The sequence below is a fragment of the Cyanistes caeruleus genome, chromosome 3 (assembly GCF_971803275.1).
Source record: "Cyanistes caeruleus chromosome 3, bCyaCae1.hap1.1, whole genome shotgun sequence".
NCBI classification, from domain to species: Eukaryota; Metazoa; Chordata; class Aves; order Passeriformes; family Paridae; genus Cyanistes; species Cyanistes caeruleus.
The window spans coordinates 50321440-50349412 of NC_141703.1; the positions used below are offsets into that span (position 1 = coordinate 50321440).

At 34.6% G+C, this 27973-nt stretch overlaps 1 protein-coding gene across 6 annotated transcripts in view; it reads right to left on the bottom strand.

The window, feature by feature from the left end:
• PIBF1 (progesterone immunomodulatory binding factor 1) overlaps positions 1 to 27973 on the bottom strand; it is a 104390-nt gene that overhangs the window by 30786 nt on the left and 45631 nt on the right. For all 6 annotated transcript variants that reach the window (XR_015284541.1, XR_015284540.1, XM_086881078.1 and 3 more), the window contains 3 exons: positions 10424 to 10589; positions 6980 to 7130; positions 2940 to 3030 (listed from right to left, as the gene is read on the bottom strand). Coding sequence is in view for 4 of the 6 variants with exons in the window: in XM_086881078.1 (XP_086737204.1) it covers positions 2940 to 3030; positions 6980 to 7130; positions 10424 to 10589 (408 nt within the window). In the remaining 2 variants the exon portion in view is untranslated. The remainder of the gene's footprint in view (positions 1 to 2939; positions 3031 to 6979; positions 7131 to 10423; positions 10590 to 27973) is intronic.

The following is a 27973-nucleotide window of genomic DNA, read 5'->3' on the forward strand; positions in this document are numbered from 1 at the left end:
TTTACAGACTCACTTTAATTCTAACTTAAAAATTGTTTAAGAATGGTCATTAATACACGTTTTGCAGTAAGACACTAAAAAATGCAGTATTTTATCCCTTTCAAAAGAGAGGAAAAATTGTTTTGTCTGACATTTAATATGCTAAATAAGTTATTTCTAATTTTGTTTTAAATAAACTCTTAATTAGAGTCACAGATTAACTTTGAAGAGAAAGAATTATTGAACTACTTAAGCAACCTAGTTAAAAAATTAAATCCTCAACCTCTTGCAAGCTTCATGTCCAGAATCAAAGTTTATTATCCACTCAAGAGCATATAAGCAGCAATGGGACGATTCAATATGCACTGCAGAGCCCACTAGCAGACATCTAACCTAGTCTTCCAAACTCTTACATATCACAGAATGGGCAAGGTTGGAAGGGACCACAGTGGTTATCTGGTCCAACCTCCAGAGCACATTGTGCAGGACTGCATCCAGGTGGTTCTTGAGTAACTCCGTAGCCAGCTCCTGACTATGATACAGAATCTAAGAGAGGGTAAGTGGTCTAAAGCAGATTGACAGGGAGAGATTATTTACTCTGAAGATTAGGCTTAAGAGTGCATAAATCTAGATGAGTGTACAAAGTTTATCTGAAAATTTGACCGGCCATAACCTCCATCTCTTGCTCAGTAAAATGGAATAGACTTCTGGATTTGGCAGAAGTCTAAACATTCTTCATCTATGTTACAAACATACTCTTTCATGCACTAATCTCACCTAGTACAAAAGAGAAAAGAGCAAATTCTTTGACTAGTAGCTATTAGAGTGTAAGGGAAAACTTGGATACCTTCCCATGGCAAATTTAGGAAGGTAGCCCATTGTAATTTTCCCAGCTACAGCTATTCAGTGAACTTCACCTGAATTTGCAAATATTTAAGGATAACAAAAGTACACATTTCAAGTATACCTCTCAGTATGTTTTTTGACTAGTTTAAATTGAAAGCAAAGAGACAAAGGGACTAATGTGCAAAGATGTCTTATGCCAGAAACATTTGATTCCAACTATTCTAGAAAATTATGCAGTGCTCAAGAATGTGATAATTCCTTGTTAGCAAACCACCAAAGTCATCCTGGTAGTGCTCTGCATTCTCTCATTAACACCTAAAGCAGCAACTAACCCAAGCAGTTCCTAGGCATAGCTGACAAGTCAGCATGGGCTAGCAAATCATCGCCAGTATGTTGTTCACACATAACTTAACCTACACGAGAATTATTTTCCAGCAATGGGCTACTACATTAATTAGGTCTTGATGCTTCAGAGTGTCCCCAGGCATGCTTAATTTAGTACTATGGGTGTACAATACCCATGTCTGAAGTAAAGAGAGAGCTGTCTCTGGCAAGGGGCCAAAAAAGTATAGACAGACCCCACACTGCTTGGAAAGGTTGATTTTGTACAAATTTTCAGAGACTGAAGTGCTTGATGTGAACCTAAAAGAGCTCTTCATTTAGGATCCTATATGTCTGGGATTAAAGAGCAGGCAGTGGACTCCAGAAAGGAGATTATTCACATTTCTAATACAGTCTCTTTCCTTAAGCAATCCTGGACAGCAGCAAATTTCTGGGTTTCTTTAATGGTGCTAAACATAGAGGATGGTGTCAGAGTCTTTGCTTTTAAAAACTCTGGCAGCCAAAGGTATCATACATATCATCTGCATGGCAGTTCTCCTTGAATCAAAACAGCAGGTAAACAATACACAGTCTTTTATGGCTTTTTAATTCTAAAAGATAAAGGAAGTCTATGAAGTCTCCAACATTATTATGAAGGATTAAGTCAGTTTATTAGTCAATGCCTTTTGGAACAAAGGTGGAGTATATGAGTCATTCTGACAGAGCTGCTTCTAAGCACAGAAAGTGTCTTCCAAGCATATCTGAAATCCTGGCCTGATCATCAGACTCAGAATTCAAAGGAAATTTAACAGAGTTTTTATATATATATAAATAATCTAAACTGAATCTAAAAAGGTGAGGAAAAAGAAGGATTGAAGTGGAAACTTAGAAAAGTGCCCAAACTATTGACAAAAGAGGAATAAACTGAAGCTTTAGGAAATGGTGCTATAGAACTCACAAGTTTTCTAAACCAGATGTCCAACAGGGCTTTTGAGGTTTTTTGCACACTCCTCACCTTCCAGGGATGGTGTTTCCACACCTCCCTGGGTGGCCTATTCCAATGCTTGACAATCACTTCTGTGAAGAAATTGTCCAACCTGAACCTCCCCTGGCAAGCCTGAGGTCACTTCCTCTTACCCGTTGTTAGTTGCGTGGGAGAAGTGAGTCATAGCCACAACACACAGGCTTACAATGAGCCATTCAAATGTCACTATTATTTCTTAAAGACAATGCATGATATAAATTTATTCGTTAAAAATGACTATGATCAAGAGGTATGTTTTTCACCTATGCATCATTTTAGTCTATTAATCAAATTTTCAAATTGGCCAAACCAGAGCAAACTGAAAAAAAAAATGCAAGTGGAGTCAGGTCCTGTATTAGTGAAGATAAAACTGATGCTCTGAACTGTTGTCCTTCTTAATATCATGACAGATATGTTTTTCTTACTATTAAATACAATGATTTTTAGAGTATTAATAATGCATGTCCTATTAGATAAATGTAAACATTGTAACGAATCTGTTTTTACAGCTGCTTAGTTTTATACAATTATAAGTAATCTTTCTGAAAGTCAATGAGAAGAGGTTTTACAATCACCTAGAAAAAACGTATATGCTCATTCATATCCATCAACTTCACTAACAGGTCCTGGTCCTCAATCTATTCCTGTATGCTTAAGTCATTATAAAACCTCTTTATGTTAATCAAGCTGGCTGGATTCTAAGACAAAACATGTAATCTTCATTTAGTTTATCTTGAACAAGTAAATTCATGAGGTACTTTTTTTTTACCTTTGCTTTAGTCGTCTTTTGGCTGTTGTAGGAACATTAGCACCGTATCCATATGAGAAAAGAACCCTTTCAGCTTCAACTTCATCTTCCACTGCAAAAAATTGCAGAAAAGTGCTGTTGAAGAACAGTGTCAGAACTTACAAACTTCTAAGCAATTCTATTTATAACTCAACATGCAAAAACATTTTTCTAGAAGCTAAATTTTCAGTTGGTGCAACCTTCTGGACTTGAGTGAACAGTTTTTTCCCTATTAGCATTAAAAATAGTGCCACACTTTAATTACTTACAATACTTTTTATTATTAACGTAAGACTTATGCAATATGAAAGTAAAGGAAAATAGTTCAGTTAACTTGAATATTCATACTGTTAGTATGGTCACAAAATACATATTACTTGTATAAGTTTAATTCAGTAGTAGAAGGTTAGGTTGCTTAAGTTTTTTAGTCTAAAGAATTAATTTTCTGTGCACACATGAGAAGGTAGAGGAAGATATAATTAGGGAGTGTTTAAGGTGACAGGACTAAGTCCATAGGACCAGAAGGGATACCTAATGTTGCTATGGGAGCTGACATCACACTGAGGCTGCTCACTGTGGTTTTTGTGAAAGGCTGTGGTGATCAGAAATTTCACCACACTTGATGAAAACAAATGCTACCCATATCTTCAGAGAAGGGCAAAAATTATATTCTTATGTATATGAAAAATAGAAATATTAAAATAATCTCTGCCTCCATAGGTGATTGATTTCTGAAAATGCATTTCTAAGGGTTTTAAACAGATTATAATTGCTTTGAAAAGAAATCCCAATAGCAGCAAGATTAAAATGTGTATGTTCATATTTCAAGTTCTGAAATTCAGATTTCCTCTCTCCTGTAAGAAGAAGTGGACCAGAAAAAAAAAAAAAAAAAAGAAAGAAAAAGAACAAGTATATGGGTGAAGTAGACTGGAGCAGAGAGGGGAATAGAGGGGTAAAGGGGGACAATGAGAAAAACGGGAGCGGCAGGGGTGTGAGAGAAGGAGGGAGAACAAGTAAACACCAGCCCAGGCACCACACAAAAGCTTTGATGAATCAAATAGTTGGGAACAGGAGAAACAAATATAGGAAATGATGTGAGTCCTATCTGACTCATTTTTCTTTATGCTCAAGTGCCTCAAAATCAGAAATATCTTAATTTCTCAAAAAATTGTAAAATGCTGTAACTTCTGTTCTCAGTTGTCTAATACCCTTTAATGCTATTTTAAACAAGGATTCTTAAAACACATTTAGAAAGAGAAGAGCCTCTAGAAAAGTACCTGTGGAAAGTCACATGTCTAGTTACATTAAAAACAATATACAAATTTCAGTCAGTATGACAGAAGAAGTTTACTCATGTGGCACTACAAAGATAGCAGCACTTCAGATCCGTCTTATACATGACAGGGAATTCTTCAGTGCTGTAAACACCTCTGGTTCAGAAAAACATAAAGAATAACTTAACCTGCCTTTTTAATACCCTTCTGTTTGGTTACATATACAGTGTCGTATGACTCAGAAAAATATCAGAAAGATCATGTCCTTTATCAGAAAGATCTGTCCATAGTATCCAGTAGATGTTTGAAGACAAGACATCATGAAGACAAACAAAAAAAGAAATTGGAAATGTTGTAGGTATCAAAATAATATTCTTTATCAGTTTGAGCTTCTCATACAACATTCCAGGTACTTCACCTGACTTTATGATGTAAAATATACATTTTACAAGCTAGGGGTGCTAATTAATGACAGAATCTTATGCTACTCAGCAAGGATGTGCCATTGTGAGGATACAGATAAGTTCAATCTTTTTCTTAGAAAGATACTAACGAAAGGAAACAAGAAAAATCAAACACTACTCTACAATAAAAATACCCTAATGTGAAGATTGTATCCTGAAAAGAAAAAATAGACAAATACTAAGGAAATTTACTACTGTTATTTATCTGGAAACCTCTCAGGGACTTTAAGAAGTGGCTATATAAATTCTTGATAGCTTCCTGAATAGGATGTTTCATGTCATTTCAATATTATTAAAGAGGCATAATGATCAGGGAGTAACAGTAAAAGTTCAGAAATCTCTTCCATATGCATATTTTCCAAAAGAAAAAGGTATATATATATATATAAATAATTTATATATTATATGACAAAAGACATCTCACATATGTAAATAAATAAACAGTTTCTTAAAAAGTCCAGAGAACCCAACCCCCACTGGCATCCCCAAATATTGTAAAACAGAAGCAGCTTCATGACCCAGGATGAAGAAAAAAAACATTATATGCTGTTTAAATATAAAGAGGTGACCACAGGAATGAAGATTAATCCTTATTATCACTAAAGGTTGTGAAAAACTCTAATTGTCTTCCACACAATGTTTCTGTCTAAATTATATTCCCCGAAAGAGAGACTGAAATATTTCTATAACACATTCAATTTGAAAAATAGTTTTATTTCCTTTCAGTTATTTTTCTACTTTTAGTTATTTATGACATATAACTATCAGAGCATAATTTGAGACACAGGAGGAAGTATATCTGTCTTCTCCTTCAAAGAGCTTTTTTTTAAAAATACTTTTATTTTCTGTTTTCCCTAAGACACTAAACTGAACTTGTATTTATCTTAACTTTCTGTATCAAATACACTGAAATAGCAAGCTCATTATTAAATAGAAAGTATACTGACTTAATATGAAGCTGTAACTCCTTTTTTCCTCCAAGGAAATCAGAAAATAAAGTCATATTTTAAAAGAACAGTTCATTTGGAAACTTTCCTTTCTTCAGCATTCTGTAGCATAGAATGTAAATTGTAATTAAAACAGATATTTAAGAATAAGTTCATATTGATCTGGTAAAAAAACCTTACTGCTGTCCCAAGACGTGTAAGAAAATGTAAAGCAGTGTAACTAAAAACCATTGTTCTGAACTCTACCTTCTCCTTGAAGAAAATTAAGGTAAGGTCCAATATTTATGTTAATACATAAATATTCCTTGGGCATGTTTATAAATACACACACTTTAAAAAACATGTTACTGACTAAAACAGAAGCATGTATACAGCAAACATACTTATGGTCAGACTGGAACCTTTGGGTAGTCAGGCCATTCTAAGTACAGACTGCAGTGCAAAAAATTAATAAAGGATGTGCAGTCTGGTTACTAAAGATACCCTAATATCACTGCATCTTGGCAATGCACACTTTGCTAGAGACTACTGTTTATATATAAGATTGTGCAATAATTTTCTATACAGAATACTTTCTAAATGTGACTATTTTTGGAAGGAGTAAAGAAAGAGAAAAGGAGAAGACAGTTGAATTAGTCTGAAATTTTAGAATGTCTTACTCTGTTTATGTCCTGGCTAGAAGATTTTTAGAGTCAGAGTTTCAAATTAGAAATGCTTTCTGGATTGATTTAGGCTGAGAACCAAATGAATAGAGATTTTACACAATTTTTTTCTGTGCTTGGGAACATTTTAATTTTTGTGAATGAGAGACAAAAATTTTCAAGAGTAATCTTAATCCATGGTTTAGTACTCGGAAGAGACTGAGCTGCCACAAACAACTATTTAATGTCTAATTATTATTAGTTCAAAGAAGGAAGAGTTTTCTTTCTCCTTCCAATTAGTTAAAAAATTCACATTAATCATGGTACTGAAATATTAAACTTGTATTTGCCTGTCAACAAAGAGGGCTTCCTGACATTTAAAATGTATTAAATAATAGAAGAATTCTAGAAACTGTATCTAACTATAATGGATTATTAGAATAAGGAAAAGAGAAATAAATACTGAGATAATTTTTAATAAGCACAAACTTAGACATATGGATGTCTGATACACATTTACAGGTACACTTAGAAACCTGCCATTAATATTTTCTACCAAAATAATTACTGCCTTTAACTTGACAGGCATAATGAAGAAGAATGACAGGCACTGTAATATCTTCCAAGTGTCATGAAAAAAATGGTATTGTAATGCCAGAAACACCTACAGATAAAACAACTTGTGACAGAACTTACTTTCTGCTGTCTGTAGTATTATCTCATCAAGCTCCTTTTCAAGTTTTTCGTAAGTATCTAATCTTGCTTGAAACTCAGAATTCTGTGTTTGCAGCTCAATAATGCGGGTTTCGCTAGAAGACTGAAGACTATAAAATTCCTTTGTAAGTACCTGTGAGAATGAATAATGGAAAGATCAGGCATTCAGCATTAGGATCAATGATTTTTGAAAGAGGCAAAATATAATACATTTAAAATGTGCACCAGTATGGTATTAAATATTTGATGTAAGTTTTGCACAGCAAAGATTAAAGTACTTTAAAAAGCAGTCATTCTTTCAATAATATTATCTTGCACAGATTAACCTCTCAGATCTTAGGCCTATCTGCTGAGGCCTTAGTAATTCTAAGAAGCTGTCTGAAAAAGCTAGAAGAATTTTAAAGGAAGCTTAGGAAAAGCCATGTAACAACTAAAAAAATTCACACACAGCAGTCAAGATAGTGTAAATGCAGTAATTGTTGCTTTAACTGGATTCTGATTTCAGTCATCAATTTATGAAGATTCCTTTGCAGAATGCAAATATTAAAATTTGCCATTAAAGCTATACCAGTCTTATTACTTACTTATTAATAAAAGGTAACATGCCATCAACATTCAAGATTTAAGTGAATACTTAATCCACTAAGTTAAACAAAAAACTCTCATGTTCAAAAGTAAAAGCTATGGAGGCCTGTATAATAATTTAAATTTGATGAAGTGGTTGATAATAGGAAACAACATTGACCAAATAAATATACACCAAACTGGAATAAGAAAATCCTTGGTATGTAAAATAGCAATCGACATACTTTGCAGAAAAAAATCCCACCAAAACAGGTAAAGTAATAACCAAGTGGTACTGCTGTTAAATGTCATACTAACTTCCAAAGTAAAAATCACAAACATTTAGAATGACAAATGAATATAGACTTGGAGATACAGAAATACATGCACAGGTGCAGAGCAGTAATACTAGAGTCACTGTCGAAACCACAAGAGAACACACAATGCTTAGAGAAACAAGTCACTTGAATATAAAAAGTTCAGTTTAGTGTCACAGAAGAAATAAATGTATATTTTGAAACTGGGCAACATATAAATCATGTGTTTTCCAGTTTAGCAAGAGAAATTACTCTATGCCCTAAATAAAAGCAGTCAGTCCAGAAAAGCTGTAGCTGAGCCACAAGATACCAGTGCCTACACTATTAATAAAGACCAATGTCCTGTAACAATAAGGAAGAAACCTTAGTAAATTAATGCTATATATAAGAAAGAAAAATAAAAAAGCCCCAAGAATTCAGTCAAAAGGAACAAAACTAAAAGCTTCAGACATCAAATATTTAAATTCTGCAAGAATATGTCTTAATGAAAGAGCACTTAAGTGCATATTTCTTAAAGAAAGAATTTAAAAGTGTCTCTCTAAAGAGGAAAGAAGTGCCAAAAATGTTAGTAGAATTGAATGCCAAATATTTGAGTTATTGTCAGATCAAAAAATTTCCACAAAGAAAAAGAAAATATAACTCAAATTGAACTACATTCTCCAAGTTTAGACATGTCTGTGCAATTAAAAATCTGTTTAGCAACCTCTAAGTTTAGCAAAACTGGCACTCCCAGTGCTTGTGATCACAACTAACCTCATCAGACAGGATCTGAATGTCCCAATACGGACAAAACAAGAGATTACAGCCTAGCTGAAATGCTCTAATTCTATTTCCACTCTATAGTTCCTTTTTATAAACAACTTAGGCAGGTTCAGCACTAGAAACGGGGTGACCTGAATACCGGCAATCTTCCCCCAAAAACAAAGGCTGTCACAGATGTCACTTCCTTCTGTCCCATCCAGTTTGTATCCTGACATTCATTTGAAACATACACTATTAACCTCATTTAAATCTGATAAATAGGACTCCGTGGTAAGTTTTTTGGGACTGTGGACAAGCGAAGAAACTTTGTTTTAAAGTAAGTTTTCTTTGTGGAATACTCACATTTCCAAGATTAAAATAGGTGAACAGGATATGATTTGTACGTTCTAAAGGTAATAAATTCTAAGCTTGAAGAGGGCCCAAGTGCTTAAAGCCCACATAAACTTGTGCATTGGCTGCAGGTGTCCAGGCTGTGTCCCTCAGCCAAGGGGGCTGCACTTCAAGGAAACTGTATTTAATAAAGCACAAAGATACTGCACGGCAGTGAGGAGTGAGAGGAAAAAAAGTGAGAGTGCTATGGTGCTGACACTGAGGCGAGAGGAGGGGAGGAGGTGCTCCAGCTGCCAGAGCAGAGATACTCTCTGCAGTCCATGGTGAAGCAGGTTGCCTGCCTGCAGACTATGAAGGACCACACCAAAGCAGATGTCCACACTGCAGCCCATAGAGAACACCATGCTGGAGCAGGTGAACATCCCCTGAAGGCATTGCAACCTGTGGAGAGCCCAAATAGGAGAGTTTCTCCTAAAGGATGAAACAGGACATGAAGGACCCACACTCAGAGCAGATAAAAAAATGTGAAGAGAAAACACCATCAGAGATGAGCAGCTACGGACCAACTTGAATCCCTATTTCCCATCCCTCCCTGCACTGCTCTGGAAGGGGAAAGTACAAGAGTCAGAAATGAAGGGGGAAGTTAAAACAGGGTGAGGAAAGGTGATTTACTTTTTGTCTTTGTTTTCTCACCATCCAACCTGTGTGAATGGGTATTAAGTGAAATTAGTTTTCCCCAGGTGAAATCTGTTTTGCCCATGATGGTAATTGGCAAGTGATGTCCCTACCTTTGTATCAACCCATGCTCTTTATAAGCGTATTTACTCCACCCCCATCCTCTTCAGGAGGAGGAATAAGTGAGTGGGTGGGTGTCTAGCACCTCAGCAAGGTAACCCATCATGCTAGGACTAGCAATGTTAGGTCTTTTAAATGCTGTATACACCATGCTCACTTGACTTTTTTAGCTGTGAAAAATTTATTCCAGAATTGTGTATCAGTAAAAAGTATTTTGTTATGTAACAATGCTATTACAGATCCTATTTGCAAATGATACTGAATTCACTGTACTTTTGTACTGTAGTTTTGGTGAAACTGTCTTCTCTCCCTGCAATTCTCACAGACTGACATAAGCAGCTTTGTGACACAAACAGATAAATGTTTATATTTATTTTATTATAATAATATACTTATATTATACCCACATGAATGAGGTACTGTCTTTAACATCTTTCCATGAGATATTCTTTTACTTTTTCCTCTCCCCATGGTCTAGTGTTGCATTAAGCTGATCAAACCTAGCAAGCTTTGTCACTTGACCCTGCTTCTGCAGAATTTGGTAAAGATATCAATTCAGTCATGCCATGTTGTTGCTTTTCCCCAAGCTTTTCCATTTTACATTCTAATTGAAAACAACTATGTAATGCCCTGTAAAGTGTCTCTTTATGTAACATACCTCCAGCTTCCTCTGGTATTTTTCACATTCCATTTGGCACTGTGAAAGGTTCTTAGCTGTTTCTTGTTGCATGAGTTGAACATGTTCAGTTTCAAAGGACTTCAACTTACTTTGGTGAAGAAGTTCAGCTACTTTGCTTTCTGTGCCAAGCTGCATTTGTCTATACCTAACAGAAAAATGAAAAAATAAGTTTTTATGACACAAAAAAAAGCAGTTGAAATATATCCTAGTTCTGTTCACTGCAGGTATAAATTTCAAAAATTAATATGGTATTTTGAAGACTTTAACAGGTATTGGTATGGTTATCTATGTAACTATTGTAACCTGTATTTGAAACATCATTAGGAAAACCCAATATTATAATGACAATACAACACAGTAGGTGGAAAACTCTGCAAATGGCTTTTCAAAATATGTTGTTCATGCAGAGTCAAATGACAATGTATACATACAGTATAACTTATTTTCCTTATTTTTAAAGTGTTAAATCAATGTGAATCTCTTGGTACACAAATGTATGCACTGAAGTCTCTTCATTGGAGAGACACTAATGAAATGTTGTCTTCTTCACCACCATGTGTTACATGTGATAGGGAGAAGTGGCATTAAACATCAGTGATATCAATGGTGTACCCTTTAAGATATCATGGGTATCAGCTATACTGCTTTTTTTCCATAGCCAAAGATATGAAGAAAAGACTGACCACAATGGTGTAATAATTTCCAAAGTCACTCAGAATTACAGATCCTTCTCAAAAAGCAGAAATGAAGTATAATTTTTAGAAAATCACTGTAAGGTAGTTATGAGTGACAAATAATATTCCACTTAGAAGTAGACTTCATCTGTTTTATTCATTCATTCTACTTAACAGGCAATCTCAAAAATGAGATGTAAAGAAGTTTGCTGATGGAATACTATAATATTAGATGAAAATTTAGGTGATGTGAAGAACAGGAGAAAATCTAATGAATCTTAGCATTAAATAAATTCAAAATTAAAAAGAGATATATGCAAAATAAATCACAGGTTTTAAAAATGCTTCTGACCATATACATAAAATGATGAACTCCTAGTTGACTGTTTTCATTCATAAGTGAGATCTTGGGATTTATTATACTTGATAAAACCATTAAAACTTTGGTTCAGTTTTAAATAATGGTCAAAATATACATATTGGAAATTACTGTGGAAGAAATAAATAATACAGAATTCACTGTGCTACTTTGCAATTCCATGTTGTTGCCTGCATTACTGAATGTTGACAACTATTTTAGTACCTCACCTCACAAGGATAAGAAGTGTCAGAGCATCAGAGAAGGGTAGGAAGGGTTATCTCTGACATCCAGCAACATCACGCACTCACAAAATTGCACTGTGTGAATAAATCATTAAGCAAGCTAGGAGTCGACAGCTTAGAAAAGAGATGGTATAAGGAAAAGGAAGGAGTAAGGAGGCTGTCACATCATGAGAATGGAGATAGGAAGCAATTGTATTTTCCAATAGATGAATTAGAAGTCCTCTAATGATGCAGAATTAGCAAAAATAAATCTCTCTTCATGCATGAAAGCTGTGGAATTCCTTAACATGAGATGCTGTGGATGTTAAAAATTAACACTTAATTGACAGAATACTGAACAACTTGTAGCAGAGAAGTCCTTTGAGGACCATTAAATGCAAGATGACACTTCTCACACTGAAGCCATTTCACAACAAACTGCAGAATTGCCAGATACCTCTAACCCAACATGGCTGTTGTGTTAGCTGCCATTTGTCAAGTAACAGTTGCAACAAAATTCCACCCAATTTAACATCTTTAGGTGACATGGAGAGTGTTTTCACATAAACAAGGGGATTACTTCATAATTTATTAATAATTAATAATTTCCCTGAGTATTCCAGATGTAGGGAGTTCCTAAGGCAAAAAAAAAAAAAAGAGGGAGCAATTTTCACTGGAATTAATTTGAACAGCATTCATCATTATGATGTCCCTGATAATCACTCTGAAGACATCAGTCTATGTGTAAACAGTTCATTGAATGAATAAGATTGTTCCCTCACTGCATGAGTAGAGCTTGGAAGTCCTGCTTACTGAGCTCATGAAATTTTTTTCTTTTAAATTTTTTTTTTTTTTTAATAGTATGACATTTGTTCTTAAACAAGAGTTACTGCACTCAAGCTGCTAAATGCCACCAACCTATTGACTACTCCAGTCATTTTTGCTTAGGGATGCCTTTCAAGTGCTGATACTTTCATCACTGTTTCCTGACTGTATGTTCCTGTTTTCATTTTACCACACACAAAAAAATCCAGCACTCTTGAATTTTCCATACTTTGACTGGCTGCAAACATGACACTACATCTGTTCTGGTACACACATTGTTTACAATCCTGGGAAGAATGCTTTGTTCCAAAAGGAGTTAAATCTTCATGAAGATACATGTCTTTCAGCCAACAATGCAATGAAATACACAAATTTAATTTAATTATTAGTTATATTTATTGACTCTCAGCGACAATTTTACATCTTCCACCTCAACACAAAACAAAGAGCAATGCCTTCCTGTACGCAGCCTCAGACCTTCAACCACTCTGAGCTTCAATGATCTGTACTGTACTGAGCTGACACACTGGCAACATGCATGAACAGAGGCAATCCATACTTCTCTGTATCCACCTTCTATACTTGGTGGAGAAGTCTGTAGTTCTCTGGTGATTCTACTCAATCAACTGGGTGCTTTCAGAGCATGCTTCTCAAACCCAGTCATGAGCAGGAACTTCAGAAAAAATTTTATCCTTTGTTTTGGAAATTTGAAGTAGGTTACATGAGCGTGATCTGTTTTGCATTGGCAAGGTTATGATGGGTCAGTTTTCTTTTAACCTTACTACACTCTTGATCTCACTAGTAACTCCTTCACCATAGCACCATTCAGAGTTTCTTTGTCATATTTGCTTTTACTTGGCCAGATAGTATCTCTGCTTTCTTGGCTACTATTTCAGTACAAGTGTGTGTGCATGTGTGTACAGTCATGTAACACAATGTGCTGAAATACATTCCTTCATCTGCCTAGATGGTCTCTGAGGGAAAACAAAAAAAAAACAAAAACAAAACCACCCTATGCTTTAATACTACTATTATGGAAAAAACCCCACAGGAGTGGAATGTGGGTCTGCAGGATTTTTCTCTGTTGAGAAATTTTAGCAAACTTGATATAATGAAAGAGTAGAGTTTTTAGTCTCACAGAAAAATGAGGGTTGGGAATCAAAGAGAAATTACAGATTCAGCCAATGAAAAAAATCCCACATGTAAGAATCATCTAGAATGAGACATAATTCCTTTATGTCTCTCTGCCATTAGGTTGACCAGTCAATGATGCCTGAAGTTTGCTAAAGCTGTGACATATTCATGACAAAAAAATTACTTCCAGAGTAAAGGAGAAGAGGGAATACTCAGGGACGGACTTGAACTCTCTTTTGTAAGGTTTGAAAGATTTTTTATTCACAGGAGCTTGTTTTTTGAGTAGTGGATGATGTTATAATAAAGTGTCAAAATATGCATACCAGACAAGAAACAGAAAGATTTAATGGTAAAATCATGTAGTCTGAATACTTAAAATACAGCAACCTACTAGTTTTTGAATGGAGGAACTATAAACTGCCCACCTACAAAACCTGAGATGTACAGCAGTACTCCTTTAAAAGGTAATTGAACAATGAAGTACATTAGAAGACAATTTTTACAATTACCTGTTCAAGAAGTGGCAAATCAGTATTAAACTTGTTAATAAGAAAGAGTGCCAAGCAAGTAAATAAAAACTATGTATCTTACAAAGACAGTCCCACCAAAATGATACAAAATGAACTCTAATTTTAATTTTGTAGACCAGATTAGCTCAGCCTAAAGCTTTGTGGGATATATTTTAGAAATGATTTTCAAGTTTAAAAATGGAAAAAAATCCCTGTAAGTTGTGAAATCACCCTGAGTCCACAGTTGGGTCAGTTCCAGATCTAAGATCTTTAAAGCAATTAGAATATACTCTCATATTTGTACAAATGTCTGTGCTTTGGTTCAGTGCCAAATTTGCAAAGAAACCTAAATGGTACAGACGTTTCCTCCCTAACCTGTCCTCCTGCAAGCCTCCCACTTCCAGCCGCAACATGTCCCCTAATGTTCCTGACCTTCTCCCTCTCTGTCCCAGCACCAGTTCCAGATGTCTCTTGAATTCCTATTCTGTTTTCATTCTTTATTCCTAGGACATCTGTTTTTCTTATCTATGTTTATATCCTATTCAGCCTCCATTCCTATCTTATAGCCCTACTCTCTGCATTCTGGATTTCTCTCTACTTCTCCTATCACCCTCGTAGTTTGGCATCCTTCCTCAAATCCTACCCATCCTTACCTCTTGTAATTTGGGGTTCAAATCCCTTGTTTAAGATTGTTTAACTTTCTCACTGTCTGCAACTGAGTCTGCCTGTTAATGCCTCCTCACTTCCAAAGAGCCCCAACCTAAGCATAAAAGTACACAAATACTCCTTACTCTCCCTTGTGCCAACTGGAGTCACAGAAGGAGTAACAGTGGTCTAGATAGACCTCAATTAAATTCAGTCTGTCACAGACTGCACAAATCCTGTCCATACATGCAGCAAACTGCCAGACTCCAGTTCAAATATGGGTACTCAATGGATCATGTTTCCATTGGTTTTCTTTTTGATCCTTGGTACTAAAAACTGGTTGGTTTATTTCTGAGCAATCAAAAATTTTCCATTAATTGTGTTCACATATTACTCACTAAATAACTAAAAATGTAGGAACTCAGAACCTTAGTTTTCAAATACTTTCAATGTTCAGCTTTTGCAGCACACAGATTAAGTCTGATTAATCATATATCTGGCTAGTTTCACAAAATGAAAGTCTGTTTCAATTTTTACTAGAAAATGCGTAAGAAATCTGACATTCATTTAAAATACATATTTTATGAAGTTTTTATTCCAACTTTATAGACATTTTCAGTTTTTTGTGGTATTTATTACTTCATTCATGTCTATCAATTACATTATTTCTAATCTGGTCTAAAATAAAAATGCACTTTGTAACAACAAATTTAAATGCCTCCAAAAACAACAACAAAGCTCTGAGTATAATGATTAAACACAAGATGAAGCATGTCATCTACTAATTGTTTAAGCAATTAAAAACTTGTTTGTTGAAATAATTTTCACTTAAAATTTGTTTTTCCCAAACAACATGCTGAGAGTTTTTTTAGCACAATATTCCTGATTCAGGTTGTAATTAAAAAAACAATCCAGAAACATATAGGTTAGACGCTAAAGGGTAAACTTCATTTAACATTCAAGTTCTTACCAGATGTTACATTTGCTTCGTATCAAGTAATTAAACATACAGTACTTTTGCATGTGGTTCAGAGAGAAAGCTTAGAAGCTTTGTTTAAAGCTGCTTGCTTCAAAGCAGATTTTTGTGTTTTGCAGCATTCTAAGCACTTATTTTTTATCGACCTCTGATCCTCATTCTGTCAAAAAAAACTTCCACATAATATTTTGCAGTTTGGAGGAAGTGCTAGCTCCAAACATCCACACTCAGCAAGATAAACACTTGGTTTACGCTCCTTGTAGCTTCGGAACACCTAAATCCAAAACCACTTATACAATTAATACGAGTTCTTCAGAATGTAGACCCATATATTCTTTCTACCCTAACCAGAATGCCCAGTGTACATTAAACTACAAGAATTAACAATATGAAAGATGTGTCTGCCTTAAGTGTATCTGCTGAAACATTCTCGCTGACAGGGACAGAAATCCATCTTTGTTTTCTTGTCTCTGGACTATGCAATTGTGCTTTCTTTTATTTGAGGCTGACTCTGTGAAACATAAGATTCTCTCCTGCACCAAGACACAGCTTGAAGACTACTGGGTAGAGACTGCTTCTGCCAAGCCTGTGCTTGGGAGTCATACTTCAGTCATGAGAATTTCCTAATAAAACTTCACTAGGAGTTTTTTCTCAATCCTGAAGCAATGAAGAGCACCAAATCCAAACTTTCATTTACTGTAAGTGTATTCTTTATTTTGGGCAACTGTAAAAAAAGAAGAGCAACACCTCCGTGCTGCTGATGCGTGCTTAGCTTGCTCACTTATCAAAACTGTTATTACTTGGTTTAAGTAATCGGCATATTTCAATAAATTTTGTTGTTTCAATAAAATAAACACAAAAGATGTTCAAATAACTTAAATGAATTTTACTAGTATACAGACATTTATTAAGGATGTGACAGCATCCTTAACAAAAAGAAAGGACCTGAAGAAATGAGTGAGCATATAATAAAGGATATGATATGTCACTGTTTCCTCCTCAAAACCTGTTTTTAGATACATGAATAGGAGAAAAAAGTCACCTCAGTATTTTTTAGGAGTGTAATGGTAGTTGCTTTTCTCTTTGCCTATACAAATTAGTCAAGATGTATGACCTTGTGGTCTCACTTATGTTTCTGGGGTTAAAGAAAATATAGAACCATGAAACACACGGCTGGCCCAAGAATACCTACCAGATCAAGTATTTCAGGAGATGTAGGCATGGAGATACCTAATTTGGGAATCCAAATGTAAATTACCACCTCACAAGGTCCCTTGAATGAAGCTTCAAAACAGCCCAAAGGTGAAGCCCAAAGATAGATTAAAGATTCCTCTTTTTCAAATAGGAAGGCTATGAAATGAGTTATCTGAAGCCTAGTGAAGAGACACCAGAGGAAATAGCTTCATAAAAGTCTCCTAAGTTCAGGACAACAATCTAAAAGGGAAACATAGCCATGCTAACGGTCCAGACATCAGCACCTCAAGCAAAAATAAGTCAGAATAAGCTAAACACTTGTGTTGTTTCTGGCACAGCCTCAATACACTGCATAGTTATCTTCTGCATCTGTGTGCACTAGCACATAAAACGGCAAAAATCACAGATCTTGGAAGTATGAGGAACATACTGAACTGCTGGACCATACATCTGGATAAGCAGCAAAATAAGCATGACTAAATTTCTCATTGCCTAATCAACATCTTTGCTCACTTCATTAAAAAAAAATCACTTTGAAATGACAGACTGAAAAGGATCCCTGCAATGCAATATGGTTTTGTCTATTGAACATATTTTAATCTAACAGCAAAGAACCCAAAGTACATTTTTTAAAACCTCATTAAATCTTTAGTCATATTTTCTATGTATACTTTTTTCAATTTGATTTCTCATGGCATCCCAAACCATTAACTTTATTAAACAAATATTTTCATTTCATGGTTTACTTAATTCCTTGCAAAAAATGCCATGCTAACAAAGCTGAATTTTGTACTAAATCAACAACAACAAAAAAATCAAGGAATAGTATAGAGACCTATCCCCCAATAATGTATATTGATTAATGAGGAAATAATTAATTGAAATTGTAACTGTTTTGAGGTTTTGATATGAGAAATATAAAACCGATCTGAATGAAGAAAAGGCCAGTAACTTTCCTGATATTTAATATTAAATAATGAAAGCATTGACTTTTAATATTTCTCTATACTAACTTGCAAGTTTGTAGCACACATTTGGAATTGTCTGACTTGGTAATTTCCTTCTGCTGTTCATAATAATATTTTCTGGATATGGCACAATTTTGGTAATGATTCCACAATTTACCTCCTTAAACAAAGTATTAGCTTTTCCAGAGATTCCACTACTTTATTAAAATGTTCTCTAATAGCAATAGTACTTGTGATTCAGGAAAATAATTGTAATAAAATGCTAGTGTAGCAGATAAAATATACCTGAACAGATCTGATATCAAGAGCTACAGAAATTGTTCATTACATTATCATTACTGCACTACAAACATTATAAATATTGTTTTTAAGTGCTCATGCAAATTAAGAGACTGGAGTCAACAGTTACGGAATGACTCTGAATCTGTTTTGTGAATTGTTTTTTCTTCTTGTATAAGACATATAAAAATTTGTCCCTTTAAACTCTCCCCTCCCACTAGAGAGGTTATATTTGATCAAATATACAGTTAAATCAAAAAAAGTATTTTCTGGTATTTCTTGTGATTCCACATGTAGTGTTTATTACTTGCTAACCTAAAGGGCATTCGTTATTTCTGGACATATATGCTCCTCTGATTTAATAGGAATTTCATTAAGATACTTTTACATATATATATATATATATCTATATATATATATATAAAATTAAGGAAATATAATCACTGTATGATTTTTAATTCCAATAATGCAAAGAGCAAAAAAGTCAATGTGAAATGATTGGCAGAACAGCAGTTACATAAATGAAAAGAGCAGTAGCTAAATGTCTCTCTCATTTTAACAAATAAAATCTAAGGAGCATTACAACTACAGACAAGAAGAAGAAATGTTTGGAATGCCATATACCTCCTTAAAACAGTCAGAAATAAACATCCAAATATTTAAGTTCTTAATTCTGTAAATGTAACTTTTAGGAAATCAATAATATAAAAACTAAAATTCTGCTTTATACAGTGATAAGAAATGGATGATCAGCAATGGAAAAAATAAGAAAAGGAAGGGCTATCACCGAAGCTTCCTGGAAAAGGACAGGGAGGGAAATGAGAAGGTAGGGACAAATCTTTCGAGGCAGGGCTAACTAGGACACCATCACACAAAACTGGTAACTACTGTGCCACCAGAGAGACTGCTTACTCCCCCCCTTCCATTTTCCCCACTGAGAGTCTGGCAGAACAGGTCAGAAGGTTAGTGTTCAAACTGCCATAATTTAGCAAAGGATTGGTATGTCCTTTATATCACACATAACAGGTTTGATTTCTTGATAAGCAGAGTTCAAGGTACAGGCATACCTTGTTATCTTTCAAGGACATGTTCCTAAAGTGCTACAGTTAGCAGTAAGAGACAGCAAACTACCTTTTCCCCATATAATGTAATGGAGGTCTTGGTGTTTGCAATCACTTATGAAAGGCCAGCATATTGCTGCATAATATTCCATTTATTCTGCAGTGAAATAATGCCTTAAAAATAAGATCTCAATGATATAAACACAAACCAATTATTAAATAATTGAGGCTGGATGGGATCTCAGGGGCTATCTAGTCCAATAACCTGTTCAGAGCCAGGTCACCTATTAAGTCAGACCAGGTTTTTCAAAGTTTTAGCCCCTTGGGACTTGGAAACTCAAAGATGGGGACTGTTCACAGTAATGCTTGTAGTGAAAAAGATTTTCTTCAGACCAAGTCAGAATCTTCTGCTTCAAATGACACTCTCTCACCCCTCTTCTGTGCCCTGCTGTGAAGGGCCTGGCTCCATCTTCCCAGTGATCTGTTTGGAGGCACTAGGGATACTGCTATTAGCAGCCCCAGAGACCAACCAGGCTGAACACCACCCTCCAGCCCCTTCTCCTGAGGCCAGTGCTCCAGTCCTGACCATTCTGGTGGCTCTTTACATTTACTCCAGTTTATCACTATGTTGCCTGTATCGGATATCCCAAAACTGGACTTCTCTTGATGTCTTGACTCTTCTCCTGATAATACAGCCCAGGATTTTGTAAGAGTATACTGTTGGCTAATACTGAACTTGCTGTTTACAAAAGACATTTGTTTCCTTCAAAGACAAGAAGGATGATCCCACACAAGATAATCCTTATTAGCAACTGAATGCTACATAAAAACTATTAATATATTAAAATTCACATACCAAAGACTGCTATAAATGTACTTCCAGCAGTTGTTCTAAACTAAGTATGATACTAGAAAAATACATGGCTTTCCATCTGTTTTTCAGAATTTAAAGGAACTTCCATTAAGCTGCCTGCAGGCTATCAGGCATGCTTCAGTGCAACTGGGCAGCTCAGGGGAGCTTTTGTTAGAAGAGCAAAGGCTGGAAAGACACGATAATGGCAACAACAGAGATGGTCATCAAAGGACACTAAAATGACTGACAGACAAGCAGTGGGTAGGGGAGCACAACTGGATCTGTCTTCTTTCAAATTTAAGATATGTAAAATGTCCTTTCCCAAGCAGTCACAGTAATTGGAACCACATTACCATTAACAGGAAAACAAAGCAGACAGTGTGAAGACCTCTCTTCATAAGCATGACTTAAAAACCAAAAGAGCTCATCAACTGCATTTCAGCTCTAGAGACAACTATCAAATAATAAGGTGTTGTATACTCTCTGGTTTATTACAAGTCCTAAAGTGTAGATATTTTTGGGTGTCATTATCCAGAAATTAAACATATATTGGCTCTAAAACTTATTTTCCTGAAGTGTACAAGTCTTTCAAATCAAACAAAGAGTCCTTGTAGGAACAATAAACACACAGACAATGGTATCAATAGCACAATGGAATATGGAAGATACTTTTACAGCCCAAAACAAAAGGAATATATATAAGTCACCTTATCCATGCTTATAAAAGCTTGGAGTCGTAAATTAATCCTGAACAGATACATCATGAAGGTGCTTATGACACTAACGAAACAATCTCATTTCTCTTCATCTGCAAACATGAAAAAGGTCGAGTGAATCTAAGCTTTCTATAAAGTAGCCTATCCCAATAAATTCTTCCACTATCAAATTATCCTATATTACCTGCTGAGGCATGTGAGAACTGAAAATACTTAAAAAATGCAGTAACTACTGTGAAAAATAATCAGTTAACTCCAAGTTGTCTCCATTCTTGAGCATATTTGTTTTCACAGCATACTTTTCTGTATTTTATCAGTCATCTGACAAGTTTAACAAAATTTTTATAGAAAGACCCAACTTTGCCTTTACAACTTAAGTTATTAATTTGAGAAGAGCAATATTGCAAAAAGCAGTTGAAAATAAGATAACAAAATTCAGGTTTGAAAAGAAGAAAAGGAATTCATGAATTATTGGGATACTAACAGCCTTTGCAATGCAAGTTTGATACATACATTCTAAGAAAAGTCTTAGATGTGATAGAGCCATCAATTTTGTCCTGAGGCACAAAAGCAAAAAGCACTGAAATGAATTTATTTTAGTGCATATCATTCTCAGACTAATCATATTTTCTGTTTCTCTGTTTCCTCTAATTATGTCCAGTTCTTCTCTCTTCCTACATATCTTTGTCTTAATTTTTCTCTTTTCCTCTCATGTGCTCTGCTCTCTCTCTCCTTCGACAATTCCTTCTTTAGCTGAACTATCACAATCCCTGCAATAACCACACCTAAGAAGTATGATCTTCCTTCTTCTTGTAGAGGACTTGAAAACAGTGTTTGTTTTTTTGAGTCTTTTCCTCAAATGGGGTTTGTGGACAAAGACACTCCTGATCTCCAAACATTCCCTATCCCATCTGAGTAGCGTATCCAAGTCAGCATACTCTTATTGTGGAAGAAAGAGAAAACTCCTATTACTCTGTGCGTCCAGTGCTTTTAACATTTCATCCCTGTCATTATCTGTTCTTTCTAGGAACCCTAGAATGTGGCTACATCTATCGTGCAAATAAGAAAGCAGCTGCAGATGCAATTCTTGTACTCACTAAAGAGCAAATGGAAAGTTTCTTCTGACTCCTCAGTAAAGGAACCCATTCTCTGAACAGTGCATTAAAACATGGCTTTAACCCTTTGTATTCTTACAGTTTACAAGACTTCCACTGAATGAGGACCTAAATACTGATAGAAAAAGTTAATTTCCTTTCAAAACTGGAAGAATGAACTGTTGCACTTTAGTCTGGCCATTCTATTTACCAGTTCTGTATGAATATTTAGGTTATGACTGAAAAACAGTCTAGTTAATACTGCACTTCAGTTAACCTTATTTTGTGTGACCTGCAATACTTTTGCTTTGTTTATTACATGAAGGTTTTAGTAGGTGAAGGTGTTTAATATTTTTCCGAATTTATTTAATCTCTATTCCACTCTGAGCTCCATTCTTAGCATTTCATTCTTCTGCTGTTAAGTCTGAACCAGGTTAGAACCAGACTTTAGGCTTAATCTGAAACCCCTTAATAGGGTAATACCTCAATTTGCCTTAATTCAAAATGGAGTCAATCTTTCAGAAAACAAGAAAATCTGCACTCTGTCAGCTGTTCTTGGAGATGCAGTGTTTACAGGTACATGACACTAAAGCATACTTGTCTTAGCGATACTAATAGGACAACACAGTCTAATACTTTGACTACTATTATTATTATATTATTATTACTGTATTAGTATTGGGCTGGAATTTGGCCCATATTTTCACCTCTTTCTAATCTCAGAATTCCTGGTAATCATAAATAGATATTCAAAGGCAAGCAATAAAGACTGTACACTGCAAATGTGCATATAAAAATCATACATTAAAGAACAGTTACAGGTAAATTGCTTCAGGACATCCAGAGTGTTAAGCTATGCCAAGATGTATTACCCACAAAACACCGTGAATATGGGTTAGGAATCTTCAATAAAAACTGCAGAATTACCATCCTGAAAGCAACATAAAGCACAGGCGTTTCATGAGTTAAAGCTCGTTATTTGCAGTACAAACCTCAGGGGTCAACTTGTGCTGGGAACAATCACAGTGACACAAGCTCTACTACATTATGATTACAATTATTAGAGCTTTTTCATCCAGTGAAAAAGCTCTTGAGGCATTGAGGTTCCTTAGGATCACTCTGCCACATACTAAAAAGTATTTAAAGATTTGAAGTCTATTAATATCAAATGAAAGCATGTCAGCTATAAAGCTGCAGAACTTCCCTGAAGAAGAATAAATGGAAAAAAATTATTTTTGCTGCCTAATAGAGTTAAAGGGCCAAACACTTCAAATTGCAATATATAAGAGTAGTCACATTATTTCAAAAAATTTCAGTGACAACCATAAAGTAAATCAAGAATCTAATTTACTCAGACACACACATATTGAAAACACTTCCTCATATCAGACCAGTGACTATGCTGAGCAGGAAAACTGACCATCCAGCAGTACTCCTGATAGGGAGAACACTGCTAAGAACTTTGTAAATTATATTTCCAGTTGCTGAATCCCCATTGTTACAGGATGTTGGGGATTTACTGTACAGATGATTCTGGTTGGCAAAAGCAACATATGAAAAACATTCTGCAGCTTTCCCAGCTAGAAAGTTAAAAAAACCTTCTCAAATTCATCTCTGATTTGACAGAATTTGAAGAGAAAGAATTATACTTACTTCCTGTTGGTGTCTAATCTTGTGTTATCTCCAAGTTCTTTGAATACAGGTCTTAAATCATCAGTTTTAACTTCAGTTATTTTTCAGCTGGGAACAAACCATCCTAGTTACTGATTCACTCAACAATACTATCATATGATGAATTTGATCAGTTATTCCTGAGTGAGGAGATCTCATTTTACCTATTTTTAGCAAATGATATGAGAATAGTGTCACCGCATCATTATTCATATGATGATTCTGAACTTACAGGCAGAGGACAGAATACATTTTCTTTTTCTTAAGTTTTAGGGGTATGGAAGTGTAAACTGTCCTCCAGAGTGAAGCTTAAGCCTAACATCAGCAGATTACTGGAATTAAGTCCTTAGATGAGGTAAAAGGTCTCTATCATGGGAGTGAAGGTTTTAGGAAGTTAAGATCAAAAATACTTTTACTCAACAAAGGATCTCCACCCAAGCTTCCTGTTTTTGTCAAGGAGTTCATAGACTCTTTCAGATGAGAATATTTCTGGAATTTTTAATAATAGATTTTCTTGTTGATTTTTGGACCTTGCATGAAATGCTCCTCTTTAAAGCAGAGTAAACAAAAAATACTAGTGTCAAATTTGAGAATTACCATCAGTGAGAAAGCTACCAGTGGAGAAGTGAAGATAAATCAGAAATCACAGTATAGTGCCAGACCTTGTGCTCTGTTCTCTGTTGAAAAAGACTAAATATGATAATGTAGGACTATGGATTGTAGGTGACATGCATGAATATTGATAAAGATGGGAAACTGTCATTAGACTTGAGTGCATGAATGTTTAGATGTGGAGACAAATACCTAAGGGATACTAAAAAGATATTACTTCTAGATGAGTAGTGCTAAGATTTGAAATTCAATTTGCCACAGCAGGTTTTCTAACAGATGTCTAGTCTTTCAACACATGAAGGGCATTTTCCAAGACTGCATTCAATATGTAAGGTAAGGAGAAGAGTAAATTAGTCTTCACTTAGCTTTGTGATCAAGTTAATAATGGTGTATGTGCAGACGAGTATAAAGCTAGATCAGATTAATGCAAAAATACAATGAACTGTATACAAAGTCTTATATATAGCCAAAAATAATCACAGAGATTAGTTTGTTTGACCCCCACAATGTAAATGACCCTTCTGAATTCTTGCTTGAATTATTGGTATTGGTACTATGGCAAGTATATTGGTAAGAGTAAAGAGTATCTGCTTTGAGAGAAACAGTACTTAGATACATGTTAAATTCTAACCAGGAAACATTGTGATGTGGCCTGTGGCCTAAATTGTTTAAACAACTTTCTTTGAACTTTCATGGGATATTCTCCCTTTCAGAATAATAAAAAGTATCAAGCTAATTCAACTCTGCCTATAATACCAACACTGGGAAGACCCAGAACTTCTAGCATTTTATCCCATCTTAAAATTGCTTCTTTGAAATAGAAGAAAATGTTCATTGTGAATATCTGTTCCCTAGCCACAGAATGTAACACAACTCAACAGAACTTGCTTGTTCATATAATCTTTTTCTGAAAGCAAATGAAGTATTGATTATTTGCCACTTACGATGACACACATCATTATAAATTAATGAAGGAATAAAACTACTTTACAACTTACAGATATTCTTTCCACCTATTATAGCTATTTCTTATTTTTGGACAGTGACAAGAAGTACCTTTTCTGAATTAACTTGCTGGACTGTGAAGAATTACTTGTAGTTTTGATAAGTTAATGACTGACAGAATTCAGATGTTACTACTTCTATGTCATCATTAGGGGCTTTAAAAAATTTGAAACAATTATTTTTCATATTCAGATAGAGTCATATGCATTTTTAGCATTGCAGGAAGCAAAATTGTCACTACACAAGTACAATAGTGTGTGTCAGGACTTTAAGTCCATTAAGTGCTACATGGTTGTATCTGTGCCATTACCACTTTAGTGTTTCTAGAACTGTGGCATCATTATATAGAATGCTATATAATTTGCTGTTTCAGTTTTATTGATACTTTTCTCTTACTTTCCAAATTCCCATTTACTCTATTATGCTATATTCTTGCTAAATATGACAACTGATCTCTCATGTGCATTATTCTCTGCAGCACATGGAATGAATTTAAAGACTCTTGGCTGATCATATCAACATTAAAATAGGATAAATATGTTGCTTTGGCACAGCAAAGTCAAATACAGGCCACAAAAGTTTGGATTATGCACAGACAACTCCCCTCTTCACCATTCCTTGGTATGCTATCATTTACACACACTCTACAACATATAATACAAACAATAAAAAAAATCTTTCAAATATATTTACTTAAAATGAGAAATACAACAATTAGGTGCATGTGAAATTATTAAAGGGAAAGAACAAAACTATTTTGTTCATATTGTTCAAATTGCAGATTTACTGAATTGGAACATAATCCTTGACAGTTTGTACAACAAACATCTACACTGCAAGTCCCTTTAACTCCAGTTTAAGGCATCTTAATTTTTTTCTTACTTTAGCCTAAGATTACTACTGCTTGAGTGTTTTCCTAAAACACTACATTTCTCAGCTGTAACAGCATCTGTCATTCTTGGCGTGGAAGCAAGCTCTTGTATGAATGTGAGCAATCTTTTTTTGCTTCTTTAGAAATGCAGGGTATGTTCAACAACTGTACTATGGATCTATAGGAATCTAAAGCATGTGTTTAAAGTAATTCAATGCATCTCTCAGATCATGATCAAATACAGCATGCAATATGATTAATAAACAGCCTGAAGTACTCTTACAAAGACATAAAATAGGACCATAAACTTTGTGGATAGGAAAGTAATTAAAATACACACTAGAAGGAGAATTACAACTTGCATATTCACTTATTTTTATGTATTTAAGAATGCACAGTCTATTGCTACTGCAAATATTTTGGTCAGATTTTATACTTCAAATTGCAATAACAAAAGCAACAATACTTAGTGCTTTGGTATTATTCTCCTATCAATTTCCATTTCTCCAGTACTAGTGGAATTTAAAGTTCACATTTTCCATTTCTTACTGACTTCAAATTAGTTTATGCAGCTTTCAAAAAAAAAAGAAATACATAGCTTGGGACTGTTCAAAAGAATACTAAACAGCAAAATAAAATTTACAAAAAAAGAAAAAAAGGAAGAAGAGACACCTTTGACATTGAAGGGAATTAAGAAGAGAAAATAAAGCTTTCTACAAAACTATTTAAACTATGTTTCTTTCACTCTTTGTGTTTGACAGTTTTGCTGTAGAGTTTCAATAGCAAAATTTTCTATGTGTGACAAATAGACTGTTTAAATGGACCTTTTTTTCAAGTTTTTTTAAATATTGTTCCTTCTCTAAGTATTATTAGTTCTCAAGGTATTATCATTATTAGCATGCAATCTCTGAAATTGTAACTTGAAAATAAAATTGCAAAAATGGCAAAAAGAAGAGACCTTGAGCACAATTCAGTTGGTAGGGATAGAACTTAAATTTTTCTGAAGACCTAGAAAACTACTGGTCAGTGTTGTATTGGCAAAACTATTCTTCTTTCATTTGGAAAAATCACATTTCAGTAATCTTTTTATCTCCTTATTTGAGGAGATTCTCCTCCATTATATTCCCTCCAAAAACTGATACACAAAGATACATGAATTTATAATTAATTTTGGAAAATATGATTCCATTTTCCAAACAAATTCAGCTTAGAAGATTTTTTTTTTTAAATGGTTTATTTCCTATTTTAGCATTAAAATGGGAATAACAGAAAATTACTACTTTGTAACTTTAAGATCACTGAATTGATATGAAATGTGCACACATGCAAGCTCAACAAAGAATCTCTTTTCAGTGATCACACATTTACAGATATAAAGTTATCTGACTGTCATTTCGTAGGAATGTACTCGTACGTGAGTAAATGCTCTGGGAGTCTGCATTATGAATCACGCATTATAGTTTGTACTGCTGGCATCTTGGCATCAACTTGAATATACAAGGATTTATTTTGTAGGCTGGTAACTGGAGTAGGCAGGCCAATACAAGAAAGCATAAAAGCTGCTTGAATTGCAAACATTATGGAACGATAACAAGTACTAATATGATGAGAGAATTTAAATATTAAAGTGATGCTTAAGCATGTCTATTCATTTCATACATGAGCTATAATACATAGACAAAATCTTAAACTGCAGCAGGCAAGTGAAAGCTTAGGACATTATTTGAACTGTAACATAATTTATACTATTCTCTTCCTTAAACCCAGAGTGTAGTAAAAAGGCATCTTACAGTTCAAATATTTTCTGTTTAACAGGACACAAAAATATAGTCTATAGAACCAGTAATTATTAAAAAAAAT